Source organism: Hemitrygon akajei, chromosome 8 (assembly GCF_048418815.1).
Source record: "Hemitrygon akajei chromosome 8, sHemAka1.3, whole genome shotgun sequence".
Taxonomy (NCBI): Eukaryota; Metazoa; Chordata; class Chondrichthyes; order Myliobatiformes; family Dasyatidae; genus Hemitrygon; species Hemitrygon akajei.
The window spans coordinates 180,572,993-180,599,264 of record NC_133131.1 but is presented as its reverse complement, the minus strand read 5'-3'; the positions used below and the strand labels follow the sequence as shown (position 1 = coordinate 180,599,264).

Genomic DNA, 26,272 nt, shown 5'->3' with positions numbered 1-26,272 from the left:
GCAGCAGCTGGGAGGGCCTTTCCGCAGGCTGAAACAACCCCTCTTGCCTGCCACAGAGGCAAATGTTCAGTAAGACTATTACAAATGTACATACTATCAGAGTGTGTGACTGATCCAGGTGGAAAACTTTCTGGGTGGCTAACCACATACTGCATCTGTGTGGTGTTATGTATCCTGTAACTGGATCACTTACCAGCAAAGATAGAGAGGTCTGCTGAAGTCTGATGGTACCATTTTTAAACGTTTTTATTTATAAAGGGGCACAAAAGTAAGGTTAATACAAACATTCAGATAACATACGTTGTCAATACTCAATCTAAAGCGCAGGTATAGTAATAATCAATAAGAAATAAGCTCTATCGTTGTCTAGGGGTAAGGTATATATTGTCCGCTGTATATCTAAAAGTCTCTTGCGTTCACTGCAGTTCCACCAGCTGCCGTCTTTTTGGGGTGTCGCGGTGGTGCACTTTTGTTAGAGACAGAGAAATAGAGATTGAATGAAACAGTTACCCGGCGGGTTTTTTTCCAACCTTTAGGAGTTCGATTCGTCGGAGTCTCGTTGGGGAATGGATGCTCACTTGTGGCCTCTCCTGTAGCTAAGCCGTTCTTTTGTGGTGAGGTCGCCAATCCCAGGCAAGGAAAAGACGCACACGAACCCCACCACTGGCTGTCGCTATTAAACGCTGTCACAGGATTTCTAGTGTGTCTTCTGGTGCGTCTGGGGGGCCGTCTTTACAACCCCTCTTTTATCTGAACTCACGGGGTCTCAGATGTCAATCAGGTTGGGATGATGCAATCTCTCTCCATCTCTCCACCCACGTTGCCCTGAGGGTATACACGTAGTACAGTTCCCAATTCACAAAGGTGTCTCCACGAGACAATGACCACAGTCGCCAGCTTTTGCCTCGCCTTGAAACGAGGGACACCGCACGTATCTTTCTCTTCTCTTGGGTCATTGACCCCCCCTTCACTAGGGCTCTTGCGATTCTCACAAAGGAGGGGGCTGGGGTCATAACAGTGGTAAACTATGTACACTTGTCTGGCCACGCCCCTCTGCTGACTGCTTCTGTGGCTCCTCCCACAGACCCCTATATAAAGGTGATTGGGGGACTGCTCCTCCCTCAGTCTTCGACATGTCGTGCTCCATTTTTGCTGTTAATAAAAGCCTATCGTTCACTTCCAGTCTCCCAGAGTTATTGATGGTGTATCAATCTACCAATTCTGCTCCCTGTGCACTCATGGTGTTGGGTAACTTTTGGCTATAGTATGCCCGTCCTGACCACCTTCATCCTCTACATATACACCTCACCTTATTCTCCTCTCACCCACCTGTACTGATGAGGAGCTGTCTACATTCATTGTAAAATTGGGCTTTTCCTTTTGTGTTTTCCCTTTGTCTGTCTCTGTTCTCAGATATTGCTTTCTAATCTCCTTCCACTTCCCCCCTTATTATTTCAATATAAATAGTTCCTTGGGTTCATTTGCTATCATATCCTGATGCCCGTGTGGTTCTCCTGTACAATAAAGATTAGCTGCAATGCAAGGAAGGTGGAAACTTTCATACCCTTCAACAGCTAAATCTCAACCCTGCAGTACCAAGGCCGCCTGATCAAGACATTTTAATTTAACCACCCAGCAGTAGCTAGATAAACACTGAAATGCTGTTTGGATCGGTCCAATGTTGAAGTTGAACTTCCATTTGTACTTTACATAACAAACCACTGGTTGCTTCAAAACTACTTTTCCAAGGTATCTAAAACACAAAACCAATATGTCAAAAGTCTTGAGCAACATATTTTATATTTTGTAAAAGGAAACAGTTTTGTTAGTAAAAACAGCTTTTAGGATTTCCCTCCAAAAGTTCCAATCTTCCCAAAATGTTAAACTCAAATTCCAAATTTTAAATGAGCACCAATGAGCAAGTTCCCTCAGAAGTATGGGTATCTCATATCCAGATTACAGATAGAAACATAGAAAAACGACAGCACAATACAGGCCTTTTGGCCCACAATCCTGTGCCGAACATATACTTACTTTAGAAATTATGTACTTACTTCAGAAATTAACAAATTTCATTCCTAACCCAGATTACACCTGGCCAGTGTAGAGTTTGAGTTTCCCTAAAATCAACTCCATGGAAAACAAAGACACTCAAACCAAAACTTAAAACAAAACAAAACACAATAATCTATGCTTGCACCGTTTTTCCTTCAGAACATTCCACAAGTAACTTCAAAACTTAGAACAAATGGTTAATTTCCACCATGAAAAACTACTAAACATTTTCCAAAGAACTAAGGAAAAGTAAAAATAACCTGCTGGGTGGGGCCCCCACACACACATTAATACAACCTCTTAAAACAGCCTTTGAACTCTCTCACAGACATACACACTCTTTCAAGTGAACTCACACATGGCTACATTTTACACAATTAAAACATACAAACATTCACAATTTAAACTATTTCAGAAGATCTCTTGTTCCTAAGTGTTAACCCATTGCCAAAATATTCAGTATCAATCTGATAATATTGAGGAAATATCTTACTCTAAGCTTTTAAAACAAAATGTTGGAAGTTATTCATCATGCACAAGTAAACAACTTTCAACAAGTTTAAAGCATGAAATCCCACATTAACTGAAATTCCAACATATTCAGACCCTTCTGTAACTCAAATCTCTGATTTTTGTGAGGATTTAAATTATGTGAACTGTCTGCTGTACAGTTCCGAGTATAATGACTCATGTTACCACATCTGAATCAGCAGATTTGAGTACTGTCCAGCTTCCCTGATTGGGCAAAGTCACATTCCAGCGCTGTGTTATTTCCCTTCTAAAATCTTTCTGCTGGCTTCTGTCCTGAGCTGCATTTCCCCACACGACATCCTGTGTATTTTCTTGAAGGGAAAACACTTTAGCTGCCCCTGGAGTATTGCTAAAATTAAAATCCAGCTCCTGCACTTCCTTCTCCCATGTTGTAATCATTTTCCTAAGTACCCATGCCTCATGATGTGGAGGGTCACTGGGAACTTACTCAACCAATACCTGCGTGCACACCAGCTAAGTTTCCCTGACCATGTTCCTCATGGTCTCGTTTTGAATCTCAATGTGTCTGTGGGGCATCTCACAGCCGCGATAGTTGTTCTCCTAAAGAGTTACTGCCGCCAGCACACTTGAAACATCTGCTTTTATATTCATTTCTTACCAATTCAAAAGTAGCATTCTAGTGTCATTGGCTGTAGGTCATGGTTCTGACCTTTAACTCCTTTTTATTGGCTCTGCTCCAAGCCAGCATCCATTTATTGCCCTCATCTTGGCAAGTGACAATTGGTAATTTATGGCTCTTTGTTCTCAATGAGCAAGCAGCTTGAATCACACAGACCAGCATTCACAAACAATGTATGTTACAGCTGATCAAAGAACACCTCTCAAATAACTCCTATTTGGAAATTACCTGAGGCATCATTGTGTCAACTTTAAAATACTGATCAAGCCAAACAACTTTAGTTCAAAATGGAGAATTCTTCATAAAATGGCAGCCTCCTTCTCTTTCCTCTTGGCAAGAACAAAGGCAATTGGTCCGTCTGCTTCCGCCATCCTTGATTCATTTAAATTCACTGATTTGCAGACTGTAGTTGTGCCTGGACAACAACGGTGCCAGAAATTGGGAAGCCAGCTGAACACGAGGTGTGTCTGTGGTGTCTGATATGTCAGTGGGGGGTACTTGCTCGGAACAGGACACTATCACTGGACTGCCTGTCCTCCCTGGGACTCTGTGGAGGGAGTGCTACTGAGGTCTCTCCATTGGTTGTAGATGGGCCTGCTGCTGTGGTGTAGAGGCTGTCAGGGCGCACTGGTAGCAGGCTCACAGTGAATTTCAACACTGACGTATCCGGTCCCCAGCAACGGCAGGAAAGAACTCTCAAAGTTCTGGGGCTAAACCCTGTACCAGGACTGAAACATTGACAATTCCTCCTCCCATGCACACCTTCACCCTATCACAGAAGGCGCTTGACCCACTAGGTTCCTCCAATGGTTTGTTCTCTGTTGCAGCTGCTGGTTTCCGTGAGTTCAAGTTTATCATCATCTGACTGTACATATATACACCCAGATAAAATAATTTTCCTCAGGACCATGGTACAGCTTCAAAACATATCACACACAGCCATTAAAACAAATATTGCCATAAATAAGTTTGTACCATATAAATGAAAATGCATGGAGTGTGCAGCAGAGGTAAACAGGAAACTGCTCACTGCCCACGATAGAGGAGGGAGCTGGATCACCCAGAGTCCAGGCGCCTGCAGGGCAGTGTACAGGGGTCTCAGCAGAACAGGATGTTTCTCATAGTGAGGTTGTCTCAGACCTGAGGGCACAGCCTCAGAATAGAGACACATCACAGAACAGAGATGTGGAGTAATTCCTTTAGCCAGAGGATACTGAGTCTGTGGAGGCCAAGTGACTGGGTATATTTAAAGCGGAGGCTGATCGGTCCTAGATTAGTCAGGGCATCAAAGGTAAGGGGAAAAGGCAGGAGAATAGCGTTGACTCATTCATTGAGTGCTGGAAGGCGTTAAATACCTGCCTGGTGTGTCAATGAGCAGAGGTTGTTCCAAGGGTGATGGGCTGGCTTATTTCCGTCCCCATGACCTTTGCCATGGGAGTTCCCTGATTCATGAGGGAGCAGTCCCCATGCTGATTCACTTTGCAGATGACTCAGTAATCATTGCCTCGTCTGTGCTCAAAGCCAGGGAGCAGGCAGCCCAGACTTTGCTTGTTAACTCCAGCACATTGGACTGAGGACAGATCACCTTGACCTCTCTACCATGTCGAATAGTACAATACAGTAACAGGCCTTTGGCTCAAATACTAAACTAGAAATAAAAAAATCCAATTAAGCTCCCTCTTGCCTACACAACATCCATATTTCGGCATTCTCTGCACATTTATGTGCATATCTAAACACCTTTATCTTAGCACAGGAGTAGGCCATTCAGTCTATCATGCCTGTACCAAGCATAATCCCATCTGGGCCTGCAAACCTCTCTCTGTGTTCAGTGCATTCCAGAGTCTTCTTGGATGTGTGGAAGTCTCTGCACCTTCCACCCCGTAAGGCAGTGTCTTCCAGTTTCCTAATCTTCTGGGAGGATTTATCCTCCCTGAGATTCTGTCAGCACCTCATAAGCCTCACTTTACCCCTGGGCCCTTCTGTCTACCCCTGGGCCCTTCTGTCTACCCCTGAGCCCTTCCAGTTTCCTACTCCTCTTACCCCTCACTTTACCCATGGGCCTTTCCTATTTCCCACTCATCTCTGGGGGGAAATTATCCTCCCTGAGATTCCTTCTTCACCTTGTAATCCTCACTTTACTCCTCGACCCTTTTGTGAAGGGTAAGGTTGCCAACCATAAATGACCTCTCGATTTCATAGACCTGGATCAGGGCCCCCTCTGCTTCATCTGTTCCCAGGGAAAGGTTGCTCCATCCTGACCAACACCTTGGTGAATCCCCTCTGCTCCCTATCCAGCTCTGTCACACTTCCCATTGGTGCAGTTGTAGGTTATCATAAATGGAAGAAATGTACATAATTCACAAGTTGGGGCTTTGCTTTAAGAGTCAGGTCTGGTATGATTTCATTATTGTGTAAAAGATTTTTAGTGTGTTTTTGTCGTGTAGGTTTTGGAGCTCAATAAAATGTGTTACAAGTTTTCTTAATCATAAAATGCCTCACTTCATTTAATTTGTGGAAATTTAAATTGGTGTCACTGATGTTCTAGGATGATTCTGGAGTTACTGAATATTTCAGCCAATGCAGTCACTTTGAAACTGCTGGAGTTTTGGGAGCAAAATGCTGTCGCTTGGTTTGTACAAGCTGAAGCCCAGTTCGCCCTGTGAGAGATCTTTGCTGATAACACCGAATATTTCTATGTGGTAGTGTCGCTCAGCAATTCCACAGTGGCAAGAGTGGTAAGTCTGCTTGAACACCTGCTTGAACACAATAAATACAGATAGCTGAAAACACAACTTTTACATGTTTTTGGAGTATCAAAGTCTGAGCATGCCAAACAGTTACTCACCTTGCCCAAGCTCAACGATCTGAAGCTATCACAGCTAATGGACTGTCTCACATGGGAAATCACCATCCATGCTTTATTTTTAAAGAACTTTTCATGCAGCAAATGCCTGATCAATTTCGCATAGATCTAGCTAATGCACCCGTGAAGGACTATAGGGTCTTCAAGTGAGTGTGCTGCCTATTGATGAAAAAAAAAGTTAAGTATTGTATGTAATTAGTTTTGCTACAACAAGTGTATGGGACATTGGAAAAAAAGTTGAATTTCCCCATGGGGATGAATAAAGTATCTATCTATCTATCATCTAAAAGGCAAAGAGTGATGAAACCTTGCTGGAGTTCGCCAATGACACCTACAGGACACAACGGGTGATGCTCTGCTTCAGTGGGCAACGTTACACAAGGAACTTAATCCTGGTTAAATTGGCTAGACTCTGCTCAGTGCAGATTTCTTGTGTGCCCAAGGACTGTTAGTCGATCTTAAGAACTGGATGTCAGGGAGTTTGGGTTGTTACCCTGGTCCCCCAGTAAATTCCCCAAAACTCTGTCAAGTGCATGCACCACTGCATGTGAGTTTATTCAGGCACAATTCTTCACTATGGTCACAAAACTTGGGATCAAGTATCACGTTCCCACAATTGGCCCGCCAGTCCATGGCCACGCATAGACTGGACCCAGAAAAACTGGCAACCACAAAGGCTGAGTTTGCTAACATGGAAGGATTCGGAGTTGTACGCTGTTGAATAGTCCCTGGGCATCGCCGCTCCATTTGGTCCCTAAGTCCGATGATGGTTGCCGCCCATGGGGTGATTCCTGACAACTGAACGAGGTCACCACCCCCAACAGTTACCTGGTCCCACGCATTCCAGACTTTTCAGCACATTTAGCTAGAAAGTTAATTTTTTCCAAAGTCAATCGAGTTAGGGGCTACTATCAGGTGCATGCATGCTCAGAGGACATTCCCAAAATGGCTGTGATAACCCCATTTGGTCTTTCTGAGTTTCTGTGCATGCTGTTTGGACTGAAAAATGCAGCACAGACTTTCCAATGGCTGATGGGCTCTGTATTAAAAATCTTTATTCAGCGAGATGACATTCTTATCATCAGGTTAGTAATGGACCTCAAGAGAGTAAATTTGGTGAAAGCATAAGAGACAGCTTTTTAGAGCAGTTTGTCGTTGAGCCTACGAGAGGATCAGCTATTCTGGATTGGGTGTTATGTAATGAACCTGAGGTGATCAAGGAGCTTAAGGTAAAAGAACCCATAGGAACAAGTGATCACAATATGATTGTGTTCAACTTGACATTTGATAGGGAGAAAGTAAAGTCTGATGTAGCAGTATTTCAGTGGAGTAAGGGAAATTACAGTGGCATGAGAGAGGAGTTGGCCAAAGTAAACTGAAAGGAGCTGCTGGCAGGGATGACAGCAGAGCAGCAATGGTGTGTGTTTCTGGGGAAAATGAGGAAGGTGCAGGGCATGTGTATTCCAAAAATGAAGAAATACTCAAATGGTAAAATAGTACAACCATGGCTGACAATGGAAGTCAAAGCTAATGTAATAAATTGGATAAAGTGGATAGATACATGGATGGGAGAGGTCTGGAGCGTAATGGACTGGGTGCCAGTCAATGGGACTAGCAGAATAAAGTTTCGGCACAGACTAGAAAGGCCAAAGGCCTGTTTTCTGTGCTGCAGTGTTCTATGGTACTATGGGTCTATGGTAAAAGCAAAAGAGAGGGAAGGGGGTTGCAGTGTGAGTGATTCAGGAGGGGGTGATGTGGAGGGAGGGTGTGGTGTAAATCCAGTCCAGGAGGAGGAGATGTGGAGTTGGGGTGTGGTATAACTCTGATCCAGAGGGGGTGATGGGGAAGGAGGGTGTGGTGTGACTCCGTTCCAGTAGGGGGTGATGGAGAGGGAGGGTGTGGTGTGACTCCAGTAGGCGACTCTGGTCTGGATGGTAGGATGCAACCTCCTTCCCCATCACCCCTTCTGGGAGTCCAGAGCCAGAGGCCACAGTTTAAGAATAAGGGGTAGGCCAGTTAGAGCGGAGTTGAGGAAAACTTTTTCACGCAGAGAGTTGTGGATCTATGGAATGCTCTGCCTCAGAAGGCAGTGGAGGCCAATTCTCTGGATGCTTTCAAGAAAGAGTTAGATAGAGCTCTTAAAGTTAGCGGAGTCAAGGGATATGGGGAGAAGGCAGGAACGGGGCACTGATTGTGGATAATCAGCCATGATCACATTGAATGGCGGTGCTGGCTCGAAAGGTCGAATGACCTACTCCTGCACCTATTGTCTATTGACTCCAGTCCAGGAGGGGGTAATGAGGAGCGAGGGAGTGGTGTGACTCCAGTCCAGGAGGGGGTAATGAGGAGCGAGGGAGTGGTGTGACTCCAGTCCAGGAGGGGGTAATGAGGAGCGAGGGAGTGGTGTGACTCCGTTCCAGTAGAGAATGATGAGGAGGGAGGGTGTGCTGTGACTCCAGAGCAGGAGGGGGTAATGGGGTCTTTGAGTGCAATGCATCTCTGGTCTGGCAGGGGGCAATTTGCAGAGAGTGGTTGCTGTGGCTCACATCCAGAGGGAGCAATGGGGAGGGAAGCTGCAGTGAGACTCTAGTCCTGGAGAGAAATGGGAGTGAGGGTGTGGTGTGACTCTGGTCCAGCAGAGGGTGATGAGAAGGGAGAGTGTGGTGTCACTCTGGTCCAGGAGGGGGAGATGGGGAGGGTGTGGTGTGACTCCAGTCCAGGAGGGGGAGATGGGGAGGGAGGGTGTGGTGTGATTCCAGTCCTGGAGGGTGATGAGGAGTGAGAGTGTAGTGTGACTGCAGTCCAGGTGGGTCAGTGGGGAAGGGGAGCATGCGATGACTCCGGTCCAGGAGGGGGTGATGAGGAGGGATGGTGTGGTGTGACTCATGTCCAGGAGTGAGTGATGTGGAGTGAGGGTGTGGTGTGACTCCAGACTGGGAGAGGATGATGAGGAGGGAAGGTGTGTTGTGATTCCGGTCCTGGAGGGTGATGAGGAGTGAGAATGTAGTGTGACTGCGGTCTAGGCGGGTCAATGGGGAAGGGGATTGTGAGATGACTCCAGTCCAGGAGGGGGTGATGAGGAGGGAGGGTGTGAGATGACTCCAGTACAGGAGGGGGTTACATGGTGGGATGGTCTGGTGTCACTCCAGTCCAGGAGGGGCGATATGGAGGGAGAGTGTGGTGTGACTTCAGTCCAGAAGGGGGTGATGGGGAGGGAGGGTGTGTTGTGACTCTGGTCCAGGAGGAGGTGGTGGGGAGGGATGCTGTGGTGTGACTCCAGTCCAGAAGGGGTTCATGGGGAGGGAGGGTGTGTTGTGACTCCAGTCTGGGAGAGGGTGATGAGGAGGGAGGTTGTGGAGTGAGTCTGGTCCAGGGTGGGTTGATGGGGAGGGAGGGTGTGGTGTGAGTCCGGTCCAGGAGGGGGTGATGAGGAGGGAGCGTGTATTCTGACTCCTGTCTGGGAGAGGGTGATGAGGAGGGAGGGTGTGGTGTAACTCCTGTCCAGCAGCGGGTGATAGGGAGGGAGGAGTTGGTGTGACTCCGGTCCTGGAGGGAGATGAGTGAGAGTGTGGTGAGTCTCCAGTCCTTGAGGGTCAATGAGGAAGTGGATAGTGGGATGACTCCGGTCCAGGAAGGGGTGATAGGGAGGGAGGGTGTGGTGTGACTTCGGTCCAGAAGGGGGTGATGGGGAGGGATGGTGTGTTGTGACTCTGGTCCAGGAGGAGGTGGTGGGGAGGGACGCTGTGGTGTGACTCCAGTCCAGAAGGGGTTCATGGGGAGGGAGGGTGTGTTGTGACTCCAGTCTGGGAGAGGGTGATGAGGAGGGAGGTTGTGGAGTGAGTCTGGTCCAGGGTGGGTTGATGGGGAGGGAGGGTGTGGTGTGAGTCCGGTCCAGGAGGGGGTGATGAGGAGGGAGCGTGTATTCTGACTCCTGTCTGGGAGAGGGTGATGAGGAGGGAGGGTGTGGTGTAATTCCTGTCCAGCAGCGGGTGATAGGGAGGGAGGAGTTGGTGTGACTCCGGTCCTGGAGGGAGATGAGTGAGAGTGTGGTGAGTCTCCAGTCCTTGAGGGTCAATGAGGAAGTGGATAGTGGGATGACTCCGGTCCAGGAAGGGGTGATAGGGAGGGAGGGTGTGGTGTGACTTCAGTCCAGAAAGGGGTGATGAGAACGGAGTATGTAGTGTGACTCTAGTCAAGGAGGAGGTAATCTGGAGGGAGGATGTGGTGTGGCTCCAGTCCATGAGGGTTGATGAGGAGCGAGGGTGTGGTGTGACTCTGGTCCAGGAGGGGTGATGGGGAAGGGGATTGTGGGTTGACTCTCATCCAGGAGGGAATGATGTGGAGGGAGGGGTGGTGTGACTCTGGTCCAGGAGGGGGTGGTGGGGAGGGAGGGTGTGGTGTGACTCCTGTGCAAGAGGGGTGATGGGGAAGGGGATTGTGGGTTGACTCTCATCCAAGAGGGAATGATGTGGAGGGAGGGGTGGTGCAACTCCGGTCCAGGAGGGGTGATGAGGAGGGAGGGTGTGGTGTGACTCCTGTGCAAGAGGGGCGATGGGGAAGGGGATTGTGGGTTGACTTTCATCCAGGAGGGAATGATGTGGAGGGAGTGTGTGGTGTGACTCTGGTCCAGGAGGGAGTGGTGTGATTCTCATCCAGGAAGGGGTGATGTGGAGGGAGGGTGTGGTGTGACTCCGGTCCAGGAGGGGTGATGGGGAAGGGGATTGTGGGTTGACTCTCATCCAGGAAAGGGTGATGTGGAGGGAGTGTGTGGTGTGACTCTGGTCCAGGAGGGAGTGGTGTGACTCTCATCCAGGAAGGGGTGATGTGGTGGGAGGGTGTGGTGTGACTCCGGTCCAGGATGGACTAATGAGGATGGTGGATGCTGTGTGACAACTGTGCAGGTGGGGGCAATGTCAAGGGAGGCTGCAATGTGACAAGGAATTGGTAGGGGACGATGGGGAGCGGGTGTGGTGTGACTCCAGTCTGGGAGGGTCTATGAGGAGGAAGGGTGCAGTATGACTCTGGTCCCAGAGGGAAATGGAGAGGGTGGCTGTGTTATGACTCCAATCCCAGAAAGAAATGGGGAGGGAGGAGGACTCTGGACCAGGAATCGGAAATGGAGAGGGAGGGTACAGTGTGGCTCCAGTTTGGGACGGGGTGATGGGGAAAGGGAGTGCAATGTATATATGGTACAGGAGGGGGCAATGGGCAAGGAGTATGTGGTGTGAGTTTGGTCGGGATATGTGATGGGAAGGCAGGGTGTAGTGTCTGGGAAGGGGCGATGGGCTGGGAAAATGCAGTGTGAGTTCCATCCGGAAGGGAGTTGAGTGACTCTGGTCCAGGCCAGTGTGACGGGCAGCAAAGGTACTGTGTGACTCTGGTCCCAGAGAAGGTGATAGGCAGGGAGTGTCTGCTGTATCTCTGGGTTGGAGAGAAATGGGAAATGGGCAGAGAGGGTGCAGTGTGTCTCCCATCTGTTAGTCAACAATGTGGAGGGAGGGTTAAATGTGACTCTGGTCCAAGAGGGGGCGATAGGGAGAGAGGGTGCAATGTCTCTTTGGTCCAGGAGGGGGTGATAGGGAGGGAGGGTGTGGTGCGCCTCTGGTCCAGGAAAGGGTGATAGGAATTCCAGACTGGGAGGGAGCGGTGTGACACTGGCCTGGGAGGACGCGACGGGGTGAGAGAAGCTTGCCCAGGTGGATTAGAGGGGGATATAAGTCAAGTCAACTTTTTTTGTCATTTCGACCATAACTGCTGGTACAGTGCATAGTAAAAATGAGACAACGTTTTTCAGGACCATGGTTTACATGACATAGTACAAAAAACTAGACTGAACTACGTAATAAAAAAACAGAGAAAGCTATACTAGACTACAGACCTACACTGGACTTCATAAAGTGCACAAAAACAGTACCGGCATTACAATAAATAATAAACAGGACAGTAGGGCAAGGTGTCAGTCCAGGCTTCGGGTATTGAGGAGTCTGATAGCTTGGGGGAAGAAACTGTTATACAGTCTGGTTGTAAGAGCCTGAATGCTTCGGAGCCTTTTCCCAGACGGCAGGAGGGAGAAGAGATTGTATGAGGGGTGCATGGGGTCCTTCGTAATGCTGTTTCCTTTGCGGATGCAGCGTGTAGTGTAAATGTCCGTGATGGCGGGAAGAGAGACCCCGGTGATCTTCTCAGCTGACCTCACGATCCGCTGCAGGGTCTTGCGATCCGAGATGGTACAATTTCCGAACCAGGCAGTGATGCAGTTGCTCAGGATGCTCTCAATACAACCCCTGTAGAATGTGATGAGGATGTGGGGTGTGAGATGGACTTTCCTCAGCCTTCGCAAAAAGTAGAGACGCTGCTGCGTTTTCTTTGCTATGGAGCTGGTGTTGAGGGACCAGGTGAGATTCTCCGTCAGGTGAACACCAAGAAACTTGGTGCTCTTAACGATCTCTACTGAGGAGCCGTCGATGTTCAGTGGGGAGTGGTCGCTCCGTGCCCTCCTGAAGTCAACAATCATCTCTTTTGTTTTGTTCACATTAAGAGACAGGTTGTTGGCTCTGCACCAGTCCGTTAGCCGCTGCACCTCCTCTCTGTAAGCTGACTCATCATTCTTGCTGATGAGACCCACCACGGTCGTATCATCGGTGAACTTGATGATATGGTTTGAGCTGTGTGTTGCAGCACAGTCATGAGTCAGCAGAGTGAACAGCAGTGGACTGAGCATGCAACCCTGGGGAGCCCCCGTGCTCAGTGTGATGGTGTGGAGATGCTGCTCCCAATCCGGGCTGACTGAGATCTCCCAGTCAGGAAGTCTAGGATCCAGTTGCAGAGGGAGGTGTTCAGGCCCAATAGGCTCAGCTTTCCAATCAGTTTCTGAGGGATGATTGCGTTGAGTGCTGAACTGAAATCTATGAACAGCATCCATACGTATGTGTCTTTTTTGTCCAGGTGGGTTAGGGCCAGGTGGAGGGTGGTGGCAATGGCATCTTCTGTTGAGCGGTTGGGATAGTACACAAACTGCAGGGGATCCAGTGAGGGGGGCAGCAGGGTCTTGATATGTCTCATTTCGAGCCTCTCGAAACACTTCATGATGATGGATGTGAGAGCAATGGGACGGTAGTCATTTAGGCAGGACACTGAAGACTTCTTTGGCACGGGGACGATGGTGGCAGCCTTGAAGCACGTTGGAATGGTGGCGCTGCTCAGGGAGATGCTGAAGATGTCAGTGAGAACATCTGCTAGCTGGTCTGCACATCCTCTGAGCACTCTACCAGGGATGTTGTCTGGTCCAGCAGCCTTCCGTGGGTTGACCCTGAACAGGGTTCTTCTCACGTCGGCCACGGAGAGACACAGCACCTGGTCATTCGCAGGAGGGGTGGACTTCCTCGCCGCCACGTCGTTTTCCGTCTCAAACCAGGCGTAGAAGTTATTCAGCACATTTGGGAGGGAGGCATCACCTGCACAGTCAGGTGATGTTGTCTTGTAATTGGTGATGTCCTGGATGCCCTTCCACATGCACCGCGTGTCACCGCTGTCCTGGAAGTAACTGTGGATTAGCTGGGCATGTGCACACTTTGCCCCTCTGATGGCTCGGGACAGTTTGGCCCTTGCTGTTGTTAAAGCTGCCTTGTTGCCTGCTCTGAAGGCGGAGTCACGGGCCCTCAGCAGCGCACGCACCTCTGCTGTCATCCACGGCTTCTGGTTGGCATGTGTAGTGATGGTCTTGGACAGAGTAACATCATCAATGCACTTGCTGATGTAGCTGGTCACTGATGCTGTGTACTCCTCTAAGTTGGTAGAGTCGCCATCGGTTGCAGCCTCCCTGAACATGTGCCAGTCAGTGTTCTCAAAGCAGTCTTGAAGAGCAGAGATGGCTCCTGCTGGCCAGGTTTTCACCTGCTTCTGAACTGGTCTGGAGCGGTCTGTATGCTGGGATTAGCATAACAGAGATGTGGTCTGAGTATCCGAGGTGGGGGCGGGGCTCTGCCCGGTACGCGTCGGGGATGTTTGTGTAAACCAGGTCCAATGCGTTCTCCCCCCCCATTGCAAAATCCACATACTGATGGAATTTGGGGAGCTCTGACTTAAGGTTCACGTGGTTAAAATCACTGGCGACAATAAATAGACCATCAGGATGTGCGTTCTGCAGTTCGCTAATAGCCCTGTACAGTTCACAGAGCGCCTCCTTAGCATTAGCGCTGGGGGCAATGTAGACACCGAATATAAGGACAGAGGTGAATTCCCGTGGCAAATAAAATGGTCTGCATTGAACTGCCACAAACTCCACTAACGATGAGCAGTGTCTGGAAACCAGCACAGAGTTTTTACACCATTCCGTGTCGATGTAAACACAGTCACCGCCACCGCGGACCTTACCGGAGACAGCTGCATCTCTGTCCGAACGAAACAAAGCTAGCCCGTCTAGCTGGATGGCAGCGTCCAAAATCCTATCAGTGAGCCACGACTCTGTGAAGACATATGCAGAGCAAACTCTGTACTCCTGCCGAGTATTACGTTGGAGTCGGATGTAGTCCATAAAGAGTGAAAGGGTGGTCAGAGTTGATATTAGACTACTGGAAAATGATGCTGATGAGGTAGTAATGAGGAAGAAAGAAATGGCAGATAAATTTCATGGGTACTTTGCCTCTATCTTCACTGTGGAACACACTAGCAGTGTGCCAGAGGTCTGCGAGTCTCAGGGAGAAGCAATGAGTGCAATTGCTATTACAAAGGATAAAATGCGAGGTAAAACCGAAGCTCTTAAGGTGGATAAGTCACCTGGACCAGATGGACTATATCCCAGAGTCCTGAGGGAAGCTGCTGAAGTGATAATAAAAGCTTTGAAACATAGAAAACCTACAGCACAATAAAGGCCCTTCAGCCCACGAGGTTGTGCCAAACATGCCGCTACCCTAGAAATTACTAGGCTTACCCATAGCCCTCTATTTTTCTAAGCTCCATGTACCTATCCAAAAGTCTCTTAAACTACCCTACCATATCCGCCTCCACCACCATTGCCGGCAGCCCATTCCACGCACTCACCACTCTCTGAGAAAAAAACTTACCCCTGACATCTCCTCTGTACCTACTCCCCAGCACTTTAAACCTGTGTCCTCTTGTGGCAACCATTTCAGCCCTGGGAAAAACCTCTGACTATCCACACAATCAATATCTCTCATCATCATCATCTATCAGGTCACCTCCCATCCTCCGTCGCTCCAAGGAGAAAAGGCTGAGTTTACTCAACCTATCCTCATAAGACATGCTCCCCAATCCAGGCAACATCCTTGTAAATCTCCTCTGCACCCTTTCTATGGTTTCCACGTCCTTCCTGTAGTGTGATGACCAGAACTGAGCACAGTACTCCAAGTGGGGTCTGACCACGGTCCTATATAACCATATAACCATATAACCATATAACAATCACAGCACGGAAACAGGCCATTCCGGCCCTCCTAGTCCGTGCCGAACTCTTAATCTCACCTAGTCCCACCTACCCGCACTCAGCCCATAACCCTCCACTCCTTTCCTATCCATATACCTATCCAATTTTACCTTAAATGACACAACTGAACTGGCCTCTACTACTTCTACAGGAAGCTCATTCCACACAGCTATCACTCTCTGAGTAAAGAAATACCCCCTCATGTTTCCCTTAAACTTTTGCCCCCTAACTCTCAAATCATGTCCTCTCGTTTGAATCTCCCCTACTCTCAATGGAAACAGCCTATTCACGTCAACTCTATCTATCCCTCTCAACATTTTAAATACCTCGATCAAATCCCCCCTCAACCTTCTACGCTCCAATGAATAGAGACCTAACTTGTTCAACCTTTCTCTGTAACTTAAGTGCTGAAACCCAGGTAACATCCTAGTAAATCGTCTCTGCACTCTCTCTAATTTATTGATATCTTTCCTATAATTCGGTGACCAGAACTGTACACAATATTCCAAATTTGGCCTTACCAATGCCTTGTACAATTTTAACATTACATCCCAACTTCTGTACTCAATGCTCTGATTTATAAAGGCCAGCGTTCCAAAAGCCTTCTTCACCACCCTATCTACATGAGACTCCACCTTCAGGGAACTATGCACTGTTATTCCTAGATCTCTCTGTTCCACTGCATTCCTCAATGCCCTACCATTTACCCTGTATGTTCTATTTGGATTATTCCTGCCAAAATGTAGAACCTCACACTTCTCAGCATTAAACTCCATCTGCCAACGTTCAGCCCATTCTTCTAACCGGCATAAATCTCCCTGCAAGCTTTGAAAACCCACCTCATTATCCACAACACCTCCTACCTTAGTATCATCAGCATACTTACTAATCCAATTTACCACCCCATCATCCAGATCATTTATGTATATTACAAACAACATTGGGCCCAAAACAGATCCCTGAGGCACCCCGCTAGTCACCGGCCTCCATCCCGATAAACAATTATCCACCACTACTCTCTGGCATCTCCCATCTAGCCACTGTTGAATCCATTTTATTACTCCAGCATTAATACCTAACGACTGAACCTTCTTAACTAACCTTCCATGTGGAACTTTGTCAAAGGCCTTGCTGAAGTCCATATAGACTACATCCACTGCCTTACCCTCGTCAACATTCCTCGTAACTACTTCAAAAAATTCAATAAGGTTTGTCAAACATGACCTTCCACGCACAAATCCATGCTGGCTACTCCTAATCAGATCCTGTCTATCCAGATAATTATAAATACTATCTCTAAGAATACTTTCCATTAATTTACCCACCACTGATGTCAAACTGACAGGTCTATAATTGCCAGGCTTACTTCTAGAACCCTTTTTAAACAATGGAACCACATGAGCAATACGCCAATCCTCCGGCACAATCCCTGTTTCTAATGACATATAGCTATGACATATAGCTGCAACATTACCTCTCGGCTCTTGAACTCAATCCCACGGTGGATGAAGGCCAAAGCACTGTATGCCTTCTTAACCACAGAGTCAACCTGCGCAGCTGCTTTGAGCGTCCTATGGACTCGAACCCCAAGATCCCTCTGATCCTCCACGCTGCCAAGAGTCTTAACATTAATACTATATTCTGCCATCATATTTGACCTACCAAAATGAACCACTTCACAGTTAAGCAAACACGAGGAAATCTGCAGATGCTGGGAATTCAAGCAACACACACAAAATGCTGGTGGAATGCAGCAGGCCAGGCAGCATCTATAAGGAGAAACAGTGTCAACGTTTCGGGCCGAGACCCTTCGTCAGGACTCACACTTCACACTTATCTGGGTTGAACTCCATCTGCCACTTCTCAGCCCAGTTTTGCATCCTATCAATACCCTGCTGTAACCTCTGACAGCCCACGACACTATCCACAACACCTCCAACCTTAGTGTCGTCAGCAAACTTACTAATGCATCCCTCCACTTCCTCATCCAGGTCATTTATAAAAATCACAAAGAGTAAGGGTCCCAGAACAGATCCCTGAGGCACTCCACTGGTGACTGACCTCCACGCAGAATATGACCTGTCTACAACCACTCTTTGCCTTCTGTGGGCAAGCCAATTCTTGATCCACAAAGCAATGTCCTCTTGGATCCCATACCTCCTTACATTCTCAATAAGCCTTGCATGGGGTACCTTATCAAATGCCTTACTGAAATCCATATACACTACATCTACTGCTCTTCCTTCATCAGTGTGTTTAGTCACATCCTCAAAAAATTCAATCAGGCTCCTCAGGCACGACCTGCCCTTGACAAAGCCATGCTGACTATTCCCAATCATATTATACCTCTCCAAATGTTCATAAATCCTGCCTCTCAGGATCTTTTCCATCAACTTACCAGCCACTGAGGTAAGACTCACTGGTGTATAATTTCCTGGTCTATCTTTACTCCCTTTCTTTAATAGAGGGACAACATTCACAACCCTCCAATCCTCCGGAACCTCTCCCGTCCCTATTGATGATGCAAAGATCATCGCCAGAGGCTCAGCAATCTCTTCCCTCGCCTCCCACAGTAGCCTGGGGTACATCTCATCCGGGCCTGGTGACTTATCCAACTTGATGCTTTCCAAAACTCCAGCACATCCTCTTTCTTAATATCTACATGCTCAAGCCTTTTAATCTGCTGCAAGTAGTCACTATTATCACTAGGAACCGTGTCCATCAGGAATACTGCAGTAAAGTGTTCATTAAGTACCTCTGCTATTTCCTCCGGTTCCATACACACTTTCCCACAGTCACATTTTATATTCTTTCACGTCTTATTCTCCTGGTCTCCACATACTTGTAGAATACCTTGGGGTTTTCCTTAATCCTGCCCACCAAGACCTTCTCATGGCCCTTTCTGGCTCTCCTAATTTCCTTCTTAAGCTCCTTCCTAGTAGCCTTATAATCTTCTAGATCTCTAACTTTACTTAGCTCTCTGAACCATTTGTAAGCTTTTTTCTTCTTAACCAGAGTTATTACAGCCTTTGTACACCACGGTTCCTGCACACTACCATAACTTCCCTGTCTCATTGGAACGTACCTATGCAGAACTTCATACAAATATTCCCTGAACATTTGCCACATTTCTTACGTACTTTTCCTTAAGAACATGTTTCCAATTTAAGTTTCCAATTTCCTGCCTGATAGCATCATAATTCCCCTTACACCAAATAAACACTTTTCTAACTTGTCTGTTCCTATCTCTCTCCAATGCTATGGTAAAGGAGATAGAATTATGATCCCTATCTCCAAAATGTTCTCCCACTGAGAGATCTGAGACCTGACCAGGTTCATTTCCCAATACCAAATCAAGTACAGCCTTTCCTCTTGTAGGCTTATCTACATATTGTGTCAAGAAACCCTCCTGAGCACACCTAACAAACTCCACCCCATCTAAACCCCTTGCTCTAGGGAGATGCCAATCAATATTTGGGAAATAAAAATCTCCCATCACGACAACTCTGTTATTATTACACCTTTCCAGGATCTGTTTCCCTATCTGCCCTCGATATCCCTGTTGTGATTGAACAGCCGATAAAAAACACCCAGTAAAGCTATTGGAACACAGCAGGCCAGGCAGCATCTATAGGGAGAAGCACTGTCGACGTTTTGGGCCGAGACCCTTCATCAGGACTAACTGAAAGGAGAGATACTAAAAGATGTGAAAGTAGTGGGGGGAGGAGGAAATGCAAAATGATAGAAGACCGGAGGGGGTGGGATGAAGCTAAGAGCTGGAAAGGTGATTGGCGAAAGTGATACAGAGCTGGAGAAGGGAAAGGATCATGGGACGGGAGGCCTCGGGAGAAAGAAAGGGGGGGAGGGGAGCATCAGAGGGAGATGGAGAACAGGCAGAGTGATGGGCAGAGAGAGAGGAAAAGAAAGGAACAACTAAATATGTCAGGGATGGGGTAAGAAGGGGAGGAGGGGCATTAACGGAAGTTAGAGAAGTCAATGTTCATGCCATCAGGTTGGAGGCTACCCAGCCGGTATATAAGCTGTTGTTCCTCCAACCTGAGTGTGGATTCATCTTGACAGTAGAGGAGGCCATGGATAGACATATCAGAATGGGAATGGGATGTGGATTTAAAATGTGTGGCCTTATTTTCACCATGGACGTCCAGTCCCTATATACCTCCATCCCCCACCTGGACGGTCTCAAAGCTCTTTGCTTCTTTTTGGATTCCAGACCTAACCAATTCCCCTCTACTACCACTCTCCTCCGTCTAGCGGAATTAGTTCTTACTCTTAATAATTTGTCCTTTGGCTCCTCCCACTTCCTCCAAACCAAGGGTGTAGCCATGGGCACCCATATTGGGTCCCAGTTATGCCTGCCTTTTTGTTGGCTTTGTGGAACAGTCCATGTTCCAACTCTATACGGGTATCTGTCCCCCTCTTTTCCTTCGCTACATCGACGACTGCATTGGCGCTGCCTCCTACACGCATGCTGAGCTCGTTGACTTCATTAACTTTGCCTCCAACTTTCACCCTGCCCTCAAATTTACCTAGTCCATCATTTCTGACACCTCCCTCCCCTTTCTTGATCTTCCTGTCTCCATCTCTGGAGACGACTTATCTACTGATATCTACTATAAGCCTACAGACTCTCACAGCTACCTGGACTATTCCTCTTCCCACCCTGTCTCTTGCAAAAATGCTATCCCCTTCTCACAATTCCTCCGTCTCCGCCGCATCTGCTCTCAGGATGAGGCTTTTCATTCTGGGATGAAGGAGGTGTCTTCCTTTTTTAAACAAAGGGGCTTTCCTTCTTCCATCAACTCTGCTCTCAAACGCATCTCTCCCATTTCCTGCACATCTGCCCTCACTCCATCTGTCCGCCACCCCACTCGGGATAGGGTTCCCCTTGTCCTCACCTACCACCCCACCAGCCTCCAGGTCCAATGTATAATTCTCCGTAACTTCCGCCACCTCCAATGGGATCCCACTACCAAGCACATCTTTCCCTCCCCCCCCTTTCTGCTTTCCGCAGGGATTGCTCCCTATGCGACTCCCTTGTCCACTCGTCCCCCCCCATCCCTTCCCACCAATCTCCTTCCTGGCACTTATCCTTGTAAGCGGAACAAGTGCTACATCTGCCCTTACACTTTCTCCCTCACCACCATTCAGGGCCCCAGACAGTCCTTCCAGGTGAGGCGACACTTCACCTGTGAGTCGGCTGGTGTGGTATACTGCGTCCGGTGCTCCTGGTGTGGCCTTTTATATATTGGTGAGACCCGATGCAGACTGGGAGACCATTTTGCTGAACACCTACGCTCTGTCCACCAGAGAAAGCAGGATCTCCCAGTGGCCACACATTTTAAATCCACATCCCATTCCCATTCTGATATATCTATCCATGGTCTTCTCTATCGTCAAGATGAATCCACACTCAGGTTGGAGGAACAACACTTTATATACCAGCTGGGTAGCCTCCAACCTGATGGCATGAAAATTGACTTCTCTAACTTCCATTAATGCCCCTCCTCCCCTTCTTACCCCATCCCTGACATATTTAGTTGTTTGTTTTTTTTCTCTCTCTCTGCCCATCACTCTACCTGTTCTATGTCTCCCTCTGGTGATCCTCCCTCCCCCTTTCTTTCTCCTGAGGCCTCCCGTCCCATGATCCTTTCCCTTCTCCAGCTCTGTATCACTTTCGCCAATCACCTTTCCAGCTCTTAGCTTCATCCCACCCCCTCTGGTCTTCTCCTATCATTTTGCATTTCCCCCTCCCCCCACTACTTTCAAATCTCTTAGTATTTCTCCTTTCAGTTAGTCCTGACGAAGGGTCTTGGCCCGAAACGTCGACAGTGCTTCTCCCTATAGATGCTGCCTGGCCTGCTGTGTTCCACCAACATTTTGTGTGTGTTGTTTTTTTAACTTTCAGCATCTGCAGATTTCCTCGTGTTTGCTCAGTAAAGTTATTGACCCCTTCCTGTTCCTAATCTCCACCCACAGAGACTCCATAGACAATCCCTCCATGACGTCCACCTTTTCTGCAGCCGTGACACTATCTCTGATCAACAGTGCCACGCCCCACCTCTTTTCCTCCCTCCCTGTCCTTTCTGAAACATCTAACACCCGGCACTTGAAGTAACCATTCCTCTCCTTGAGCCATCCAAGTCTCCGTAATGGCCACCACATCATATCTCCAAGTACTGATCCACGCTCTAAGCTCATCCGCTTTGTTCACAACACTCCTTGCATTAAAATAGATACATCTCAAACCTTTGGTCAGAGCGCGTCCCTTCTCTATCACCTGCCTATCCTCCCTCACACGCTGTCTCCTATCTTTCTCTATTTGAGAGCCAAACGCCTCTTCCCCAGTCTCTTCAGTTTGGCACCTGAGAACATTTCTATCGCATACAAACCTTTGATTTCTGTCCACACAAGCAGTCCTCGCATGATCTTTATCCTCCTCCACCTCACCATCTGCTCTAACACTCTGGTTTCCCTCCCCCTGCAAATCTAGTTTAAACCCCCAGAGCAGCACTAGCTAACCTACCCGCAAGGATGTTAGTCCCCCTCCAGTTCAGGAGCAAACCGTCCTGTCAGAGCAGGTCCCACTTTCCCTGGAACAAAGCTCAATTGTCCAGAAACATGAAGCCCTCCCTCCTGCACCATCTCCTTAGCCACGAATTTAGCTGCATTATCTTCCTATTTCAGGCCTCACTAGCATGTGGCATGGGGAACAATCCTGAGGTTGCAACCCTGGAGGTCCTGTCCTTCAACTTTGCACCTAACTCCTAAACTCTATTTGCAGGACCTCTTCCTTCTTCCTATCCACGTCATTGGTCCCTACATGGACCACGACATTTGGCTGCTCACCCTCCCTCCTGAAAATACCGAGAACTCGATCCGAGATATCACGGACCCTTGCACCAGGACGGCAACAGACCATCCAAGATTCTCGATCTCTCCCACAGAAACTCTTATCTGTCCCCCTAACTATTGAATCCCCTATCACTACTACATTGGTCATGATCTTTCAAGAATCACTTGATTCTGGCATGTCCCGGAGGACTGGAAGATTGCAAATGCCACTCCACTCTTTAAGAAGGGAAGAAACCAAAAGAAAGGAAATTATAAGCCAGTTAGCCTAACCTCAATAGTTGGGAAAGTGTTGGAGTCTATTATTAGGAACCAGCTTTCGAGGTACTGTACTTGGAGACTAATGATAAAAATAAGTCAAAGTCAGCATGGTTTCTGTAAAGGGAAATCTTGCCTCGAACCTTTTCCTTTGAAATAGCAGTGGCACTCACTCCCTGACACTCACAGACCACTGGCACAGTAAAGACTGATGCAAAGTACCCATTATGTTCATCTGCCATTTCTTTGTCCCCATTACTACCTCACCAGCATCATTTTCGAGTGGTCCAATATCAACTCATTATATAACTGAAAAACTTTTGGTATCCTATTTAATGTTATTGGCTAGTCTGCCCTTATATTAGATTGTTTCCCTTCTTATAGCTTCTTTAGTTGCTTTTTTTTCAATTTTAAAAGCTTCCCAATCATGCAACCTCCCACTCATGCTACCTTGTATCCCCTTTCCCTGGTTTTTATACAGTCCATAACTTCCCTTGTCAGCAACCGTTACCTACCCTTGCCATTTGATAATTTCTTCCTCTGTGGGACATACCTATCATGCACCTTGTGAACTATTCCCAGAAACTTCAGCCATCTCTGCTCTGACATTATCCTCCTCTAGACCCAAGAGGCCAGAGTGGAGAATGGAGAAGGTACAGTAATGTGAAGACATGGAATCACGGAAGTAGCGATCCTTGAGGAAATCAGTGGGGGTTGGGGTGAGGGGAGGTAAAGATATGTTTGTTGGTAGTATCCCGTTGGAGATGGTGTAAGTTGTAGAAAATGATGTGTTGGATGCGTAGTCTCAACTGATGGTGGGTAACCATATAGCCATTACAGCACGGAAACAGGCCATTTCGAAAGCTTGCTCTCACCTAGTCCCACCGACCTGGACTCAGCCCATAACCCTCCATTCTTTTCCTGTCCATATACCTATCCAATTTTTTAAAAAAATGACAATATCGAACCTGCCTCTACCACTTCTACTGGAAGCTCGTTCCACACAGCTACCACTCTCTGAGTAAAGAACTTCCCCCTCGTATTACCCTTAAACTTTTGCCCCCTAACTCTCAACTCATGTCCTCTTGTCTGAATCTCCCCTACTCTCAATGGAAAAAGCCTATCCACGTCAACTCTATCTATCCCCCTCATAATTTTAAATACCTCTATCAAGTCCCCCCTTAACCTTATATGCTCCAAAGAATAAAGACCTAACTTGTTTGACCTTTCTCTGCAACTTAGGTGCTGAAACCCAGGTAACATTCTAGTAAATCTCCTCCGTACTCTCTCTATTTTGTTGACATCTTTCCTATAACTCGGTGACCAGAACTGTACACAATACTCCAGATTTGGCCTCACCAATGCCTTGTACAATTTTAACATTACATCCCAACTCTGATTTATAAAGGCCAGCATACCAAAAGCTTTCTTCACCACCCTATCCACATGAGATTCCACCTTCAGGGAACTATGCACCATTATTCCTAGATCACTCTGTTCTACTGCATTCCTCAATGCCCTACCATTTACCATGTATATCCTATTTTGATTAGTCCTACCAAAGTGTAGTACCTCACACTTATCAGCATTAAACTCCATCTGCCATCTTTCAGCCTACTCTTCTAACTGGCCTAAATCTCTCTGCAAGCTTTGAAAACCTACTTCATTTTCCACAACGCCGCCTATCTTAGTATCATCTGCATACTTACTAATCCAATTTACCATCACATCATCCAGATCAGTAATGTATATGACAAACAACATTGGATCCAGTACAGATCCCTGAGGCACACCACTAGTCACCGGCCTCCAACCTGACAAACAGTTATCCACCACTACTCTCTGGCATCTCCCATCCAGCCACTGTTGAATCCATTTTACTACTTGAATATTAATACCTAACGATTGAACCTTCCTAACTAACCTTCCGTGCGGAACCTTGTCAAAGACCTCACTGAAGTCCATATAGACAACATCCACTGCTTTACCCTCGTCTACTTTCCTATAACCTCTTCAAAAGATTCAATAAGATTTGTCAAACATGACCTTCCATGCACAAATCCATGTTGACTATTCCTAATCAGACCCTGTCTATCCAGATAATTATATATATCATCTCTAAGAATACTTTCCATTAATTTACCCACCACTGACATCAAACTTACAGGCCTATAATTGCTAGGTTTACTCTTAGGGCAAAGAAAGGGCAAAAGAAACTCTATCACTGTTAAGGTGGCGGGAAGATGGAGTTAATACAGATCTATAGGAAATGGAGACGTTGCAATGAAGGCAGAATAAGGGAAACCCCGTTCTTTCAAGAAGGAAGTAATCTCTGATGCTCTGGAAAGAAAAGCCACATCCTTGGAACAGATATGATGGAGACAAAGAAACTGAGAAAAGGCATTTTTACAGGAGACAGGTGGGAAGAGGTATAGCCTGGGAACTGGTAGCTTTAGAAAAGATGTTGGTAGAGTGTCTGTTTCCAGAAATGGAGACAGAGAGGTTAGGAACGAGGAGGGAGGTTCAGAAATGGACCGTGAATATAATGGAAGGGTGGAAGTTAGAGGAAAAGTTGATGGAATTGACGAGCTCAGCATGGGTACATGAAGCAGCACCAGTGCAGTTGTCAATGTAGCAGAGGAAGAGTTGGGGAGCTTACCTTGGGAAGGCTTAGAACAATGGACATAAGCAAGAAAGAGGCAGACATAGTTGGTGCTTATGGCTACTCCTGATATCTGGAGAAAGTGGCAGAAGCCAAAGGAAAAATTGTTGAGAGTGAGGACCAGTTCTGCCGGAGGAGGGTGGCACTGGAGAGGAATGTTTGGCTGTTTTGTAAAGAAAGAAGCAGAGAGCTTCAAGGCCTTTTTAAATGGGGGATCGATATATGTTAGAACTAAGTATCCAAGGTGAACACGAGAAAATCTGCAGATGCTGGAAATTCAAGCAACATACACAAGATGCTGGTGGAACGCAGCAGGCCAGGCAGCATCCATAGGAAGATGTACAGTCGACGTTTCCGGCCGAGACCCTTCGTCAGGACTAACTGAAAGAAGAGATAGCAAGAGATTTGAAAGTGGGGGAGGGAGGGGGAGATCCGAAATGATAGGAGAAGACAGGAGGAGGAGGGATGAAGCTAAGAGCTGGAAAGTTGATTGGTAAAAGAGATACAGAGCTGGAGAAGGGAAAGGATCATGGGACCGGAGGCCTAGGGAGAAAGAAAGGGGGAGGGGAGCACCAGAGGGAGACGGAGAACAGGCAAGGAGTGATTGTGAAATCACTCCAAGGTGAAAATGAGTTAGTCAGGACCAGGTAATTGAAAGCTGCTGAGGAGATTGAGGGCATAAGAAGTGTCGTGATGTTGGTGGGAAGGGATTGAACTAAGGGGGATACACAGAATCGAGGTATGAGGACATGAGTTCAGTGGGCAGGAGCAGACAGAGACAATAGGCCTACCTGGACAGTCAATTTTGTGGATCTGGGGTAGGATTTAGAGGCGAGCATGGTAGCAGTGGAAGGGAGTTCTCCAGAGTCGATGAGGTTACTGATTGAGGCAGTCACTGGGGAGTGAGGTTGTGCTGTGACTCCGGTTCGTGAGGTGGCGCTGCAGGAG

At 47.4% G+C, this 26,272-nt stretch overlaps 2 protein-coding genes across 4 annotated transcripts in view; one reads left to right on the top strand and one right to left on the bottom strand.

Annotated features, from left to right (window-relative positions):
- Positions 1-229: 229 nt before the first annotated feature.
- On the bottom strand, positions 230-26,238 carry LOC140732494 (uncharacterized). Of its 3 annotated transcripts, XM_073055259.1 has the most exons (4): positions 26,116-26,176; positions 25,615-25,705; positions 14,466-14,555; positions 12,827-14,018 (listed from the first exon to the last, which is right to left on the bottom strand). In XM_073055259.1, the coding sequence occupies exons 3-4, from the start codon at positions 14,478-14,480 to the stop codon at positions 12,837-12,839; spliced, it is 1,197 nt and encodes a 398-aa protein (XP_072911360.1). In that variant the 5' UTR covers positions 14,481-14,555; positions 25,615-25,705; positions 26,116-26,176; the 3' UTR covers positions 12,827-12,836. The 3 variants fall into 3 exon arrangements, 2 of the variants coding, with proteins under 2 accessions (XP_072911360.1, XP_072911359.1); XR_012100085.1 differs by lacking the exons at positions 12,827-14,018; positions 14,466-14,555; positions 25,615-25,705 and adding exons at positions 230-5,982; positions 6,075-6,251 and having other exon boundaries at positions 26,116-26,238; XM_073055258.1 differs by lacking the exon at positions 25,615-25,705 and having other exon boundaries at positions 26,116-26,238.
- The window catches only part of vps28 (VPS28 subunit of ESCRT-I), a 33,001-nt gene continuing 32,661 nt past the window's right edge, over positions 25,933-26,272 (top strand). The window contains exon 1 of the mRNA XM_073055263.1: positions 25,933-25,971. The gene's annotated coding sequence lies outside the window, so the exon portion shown is untranslated. The remainder of the gene's footprint in view (positions 25,972-26,272) is intronic.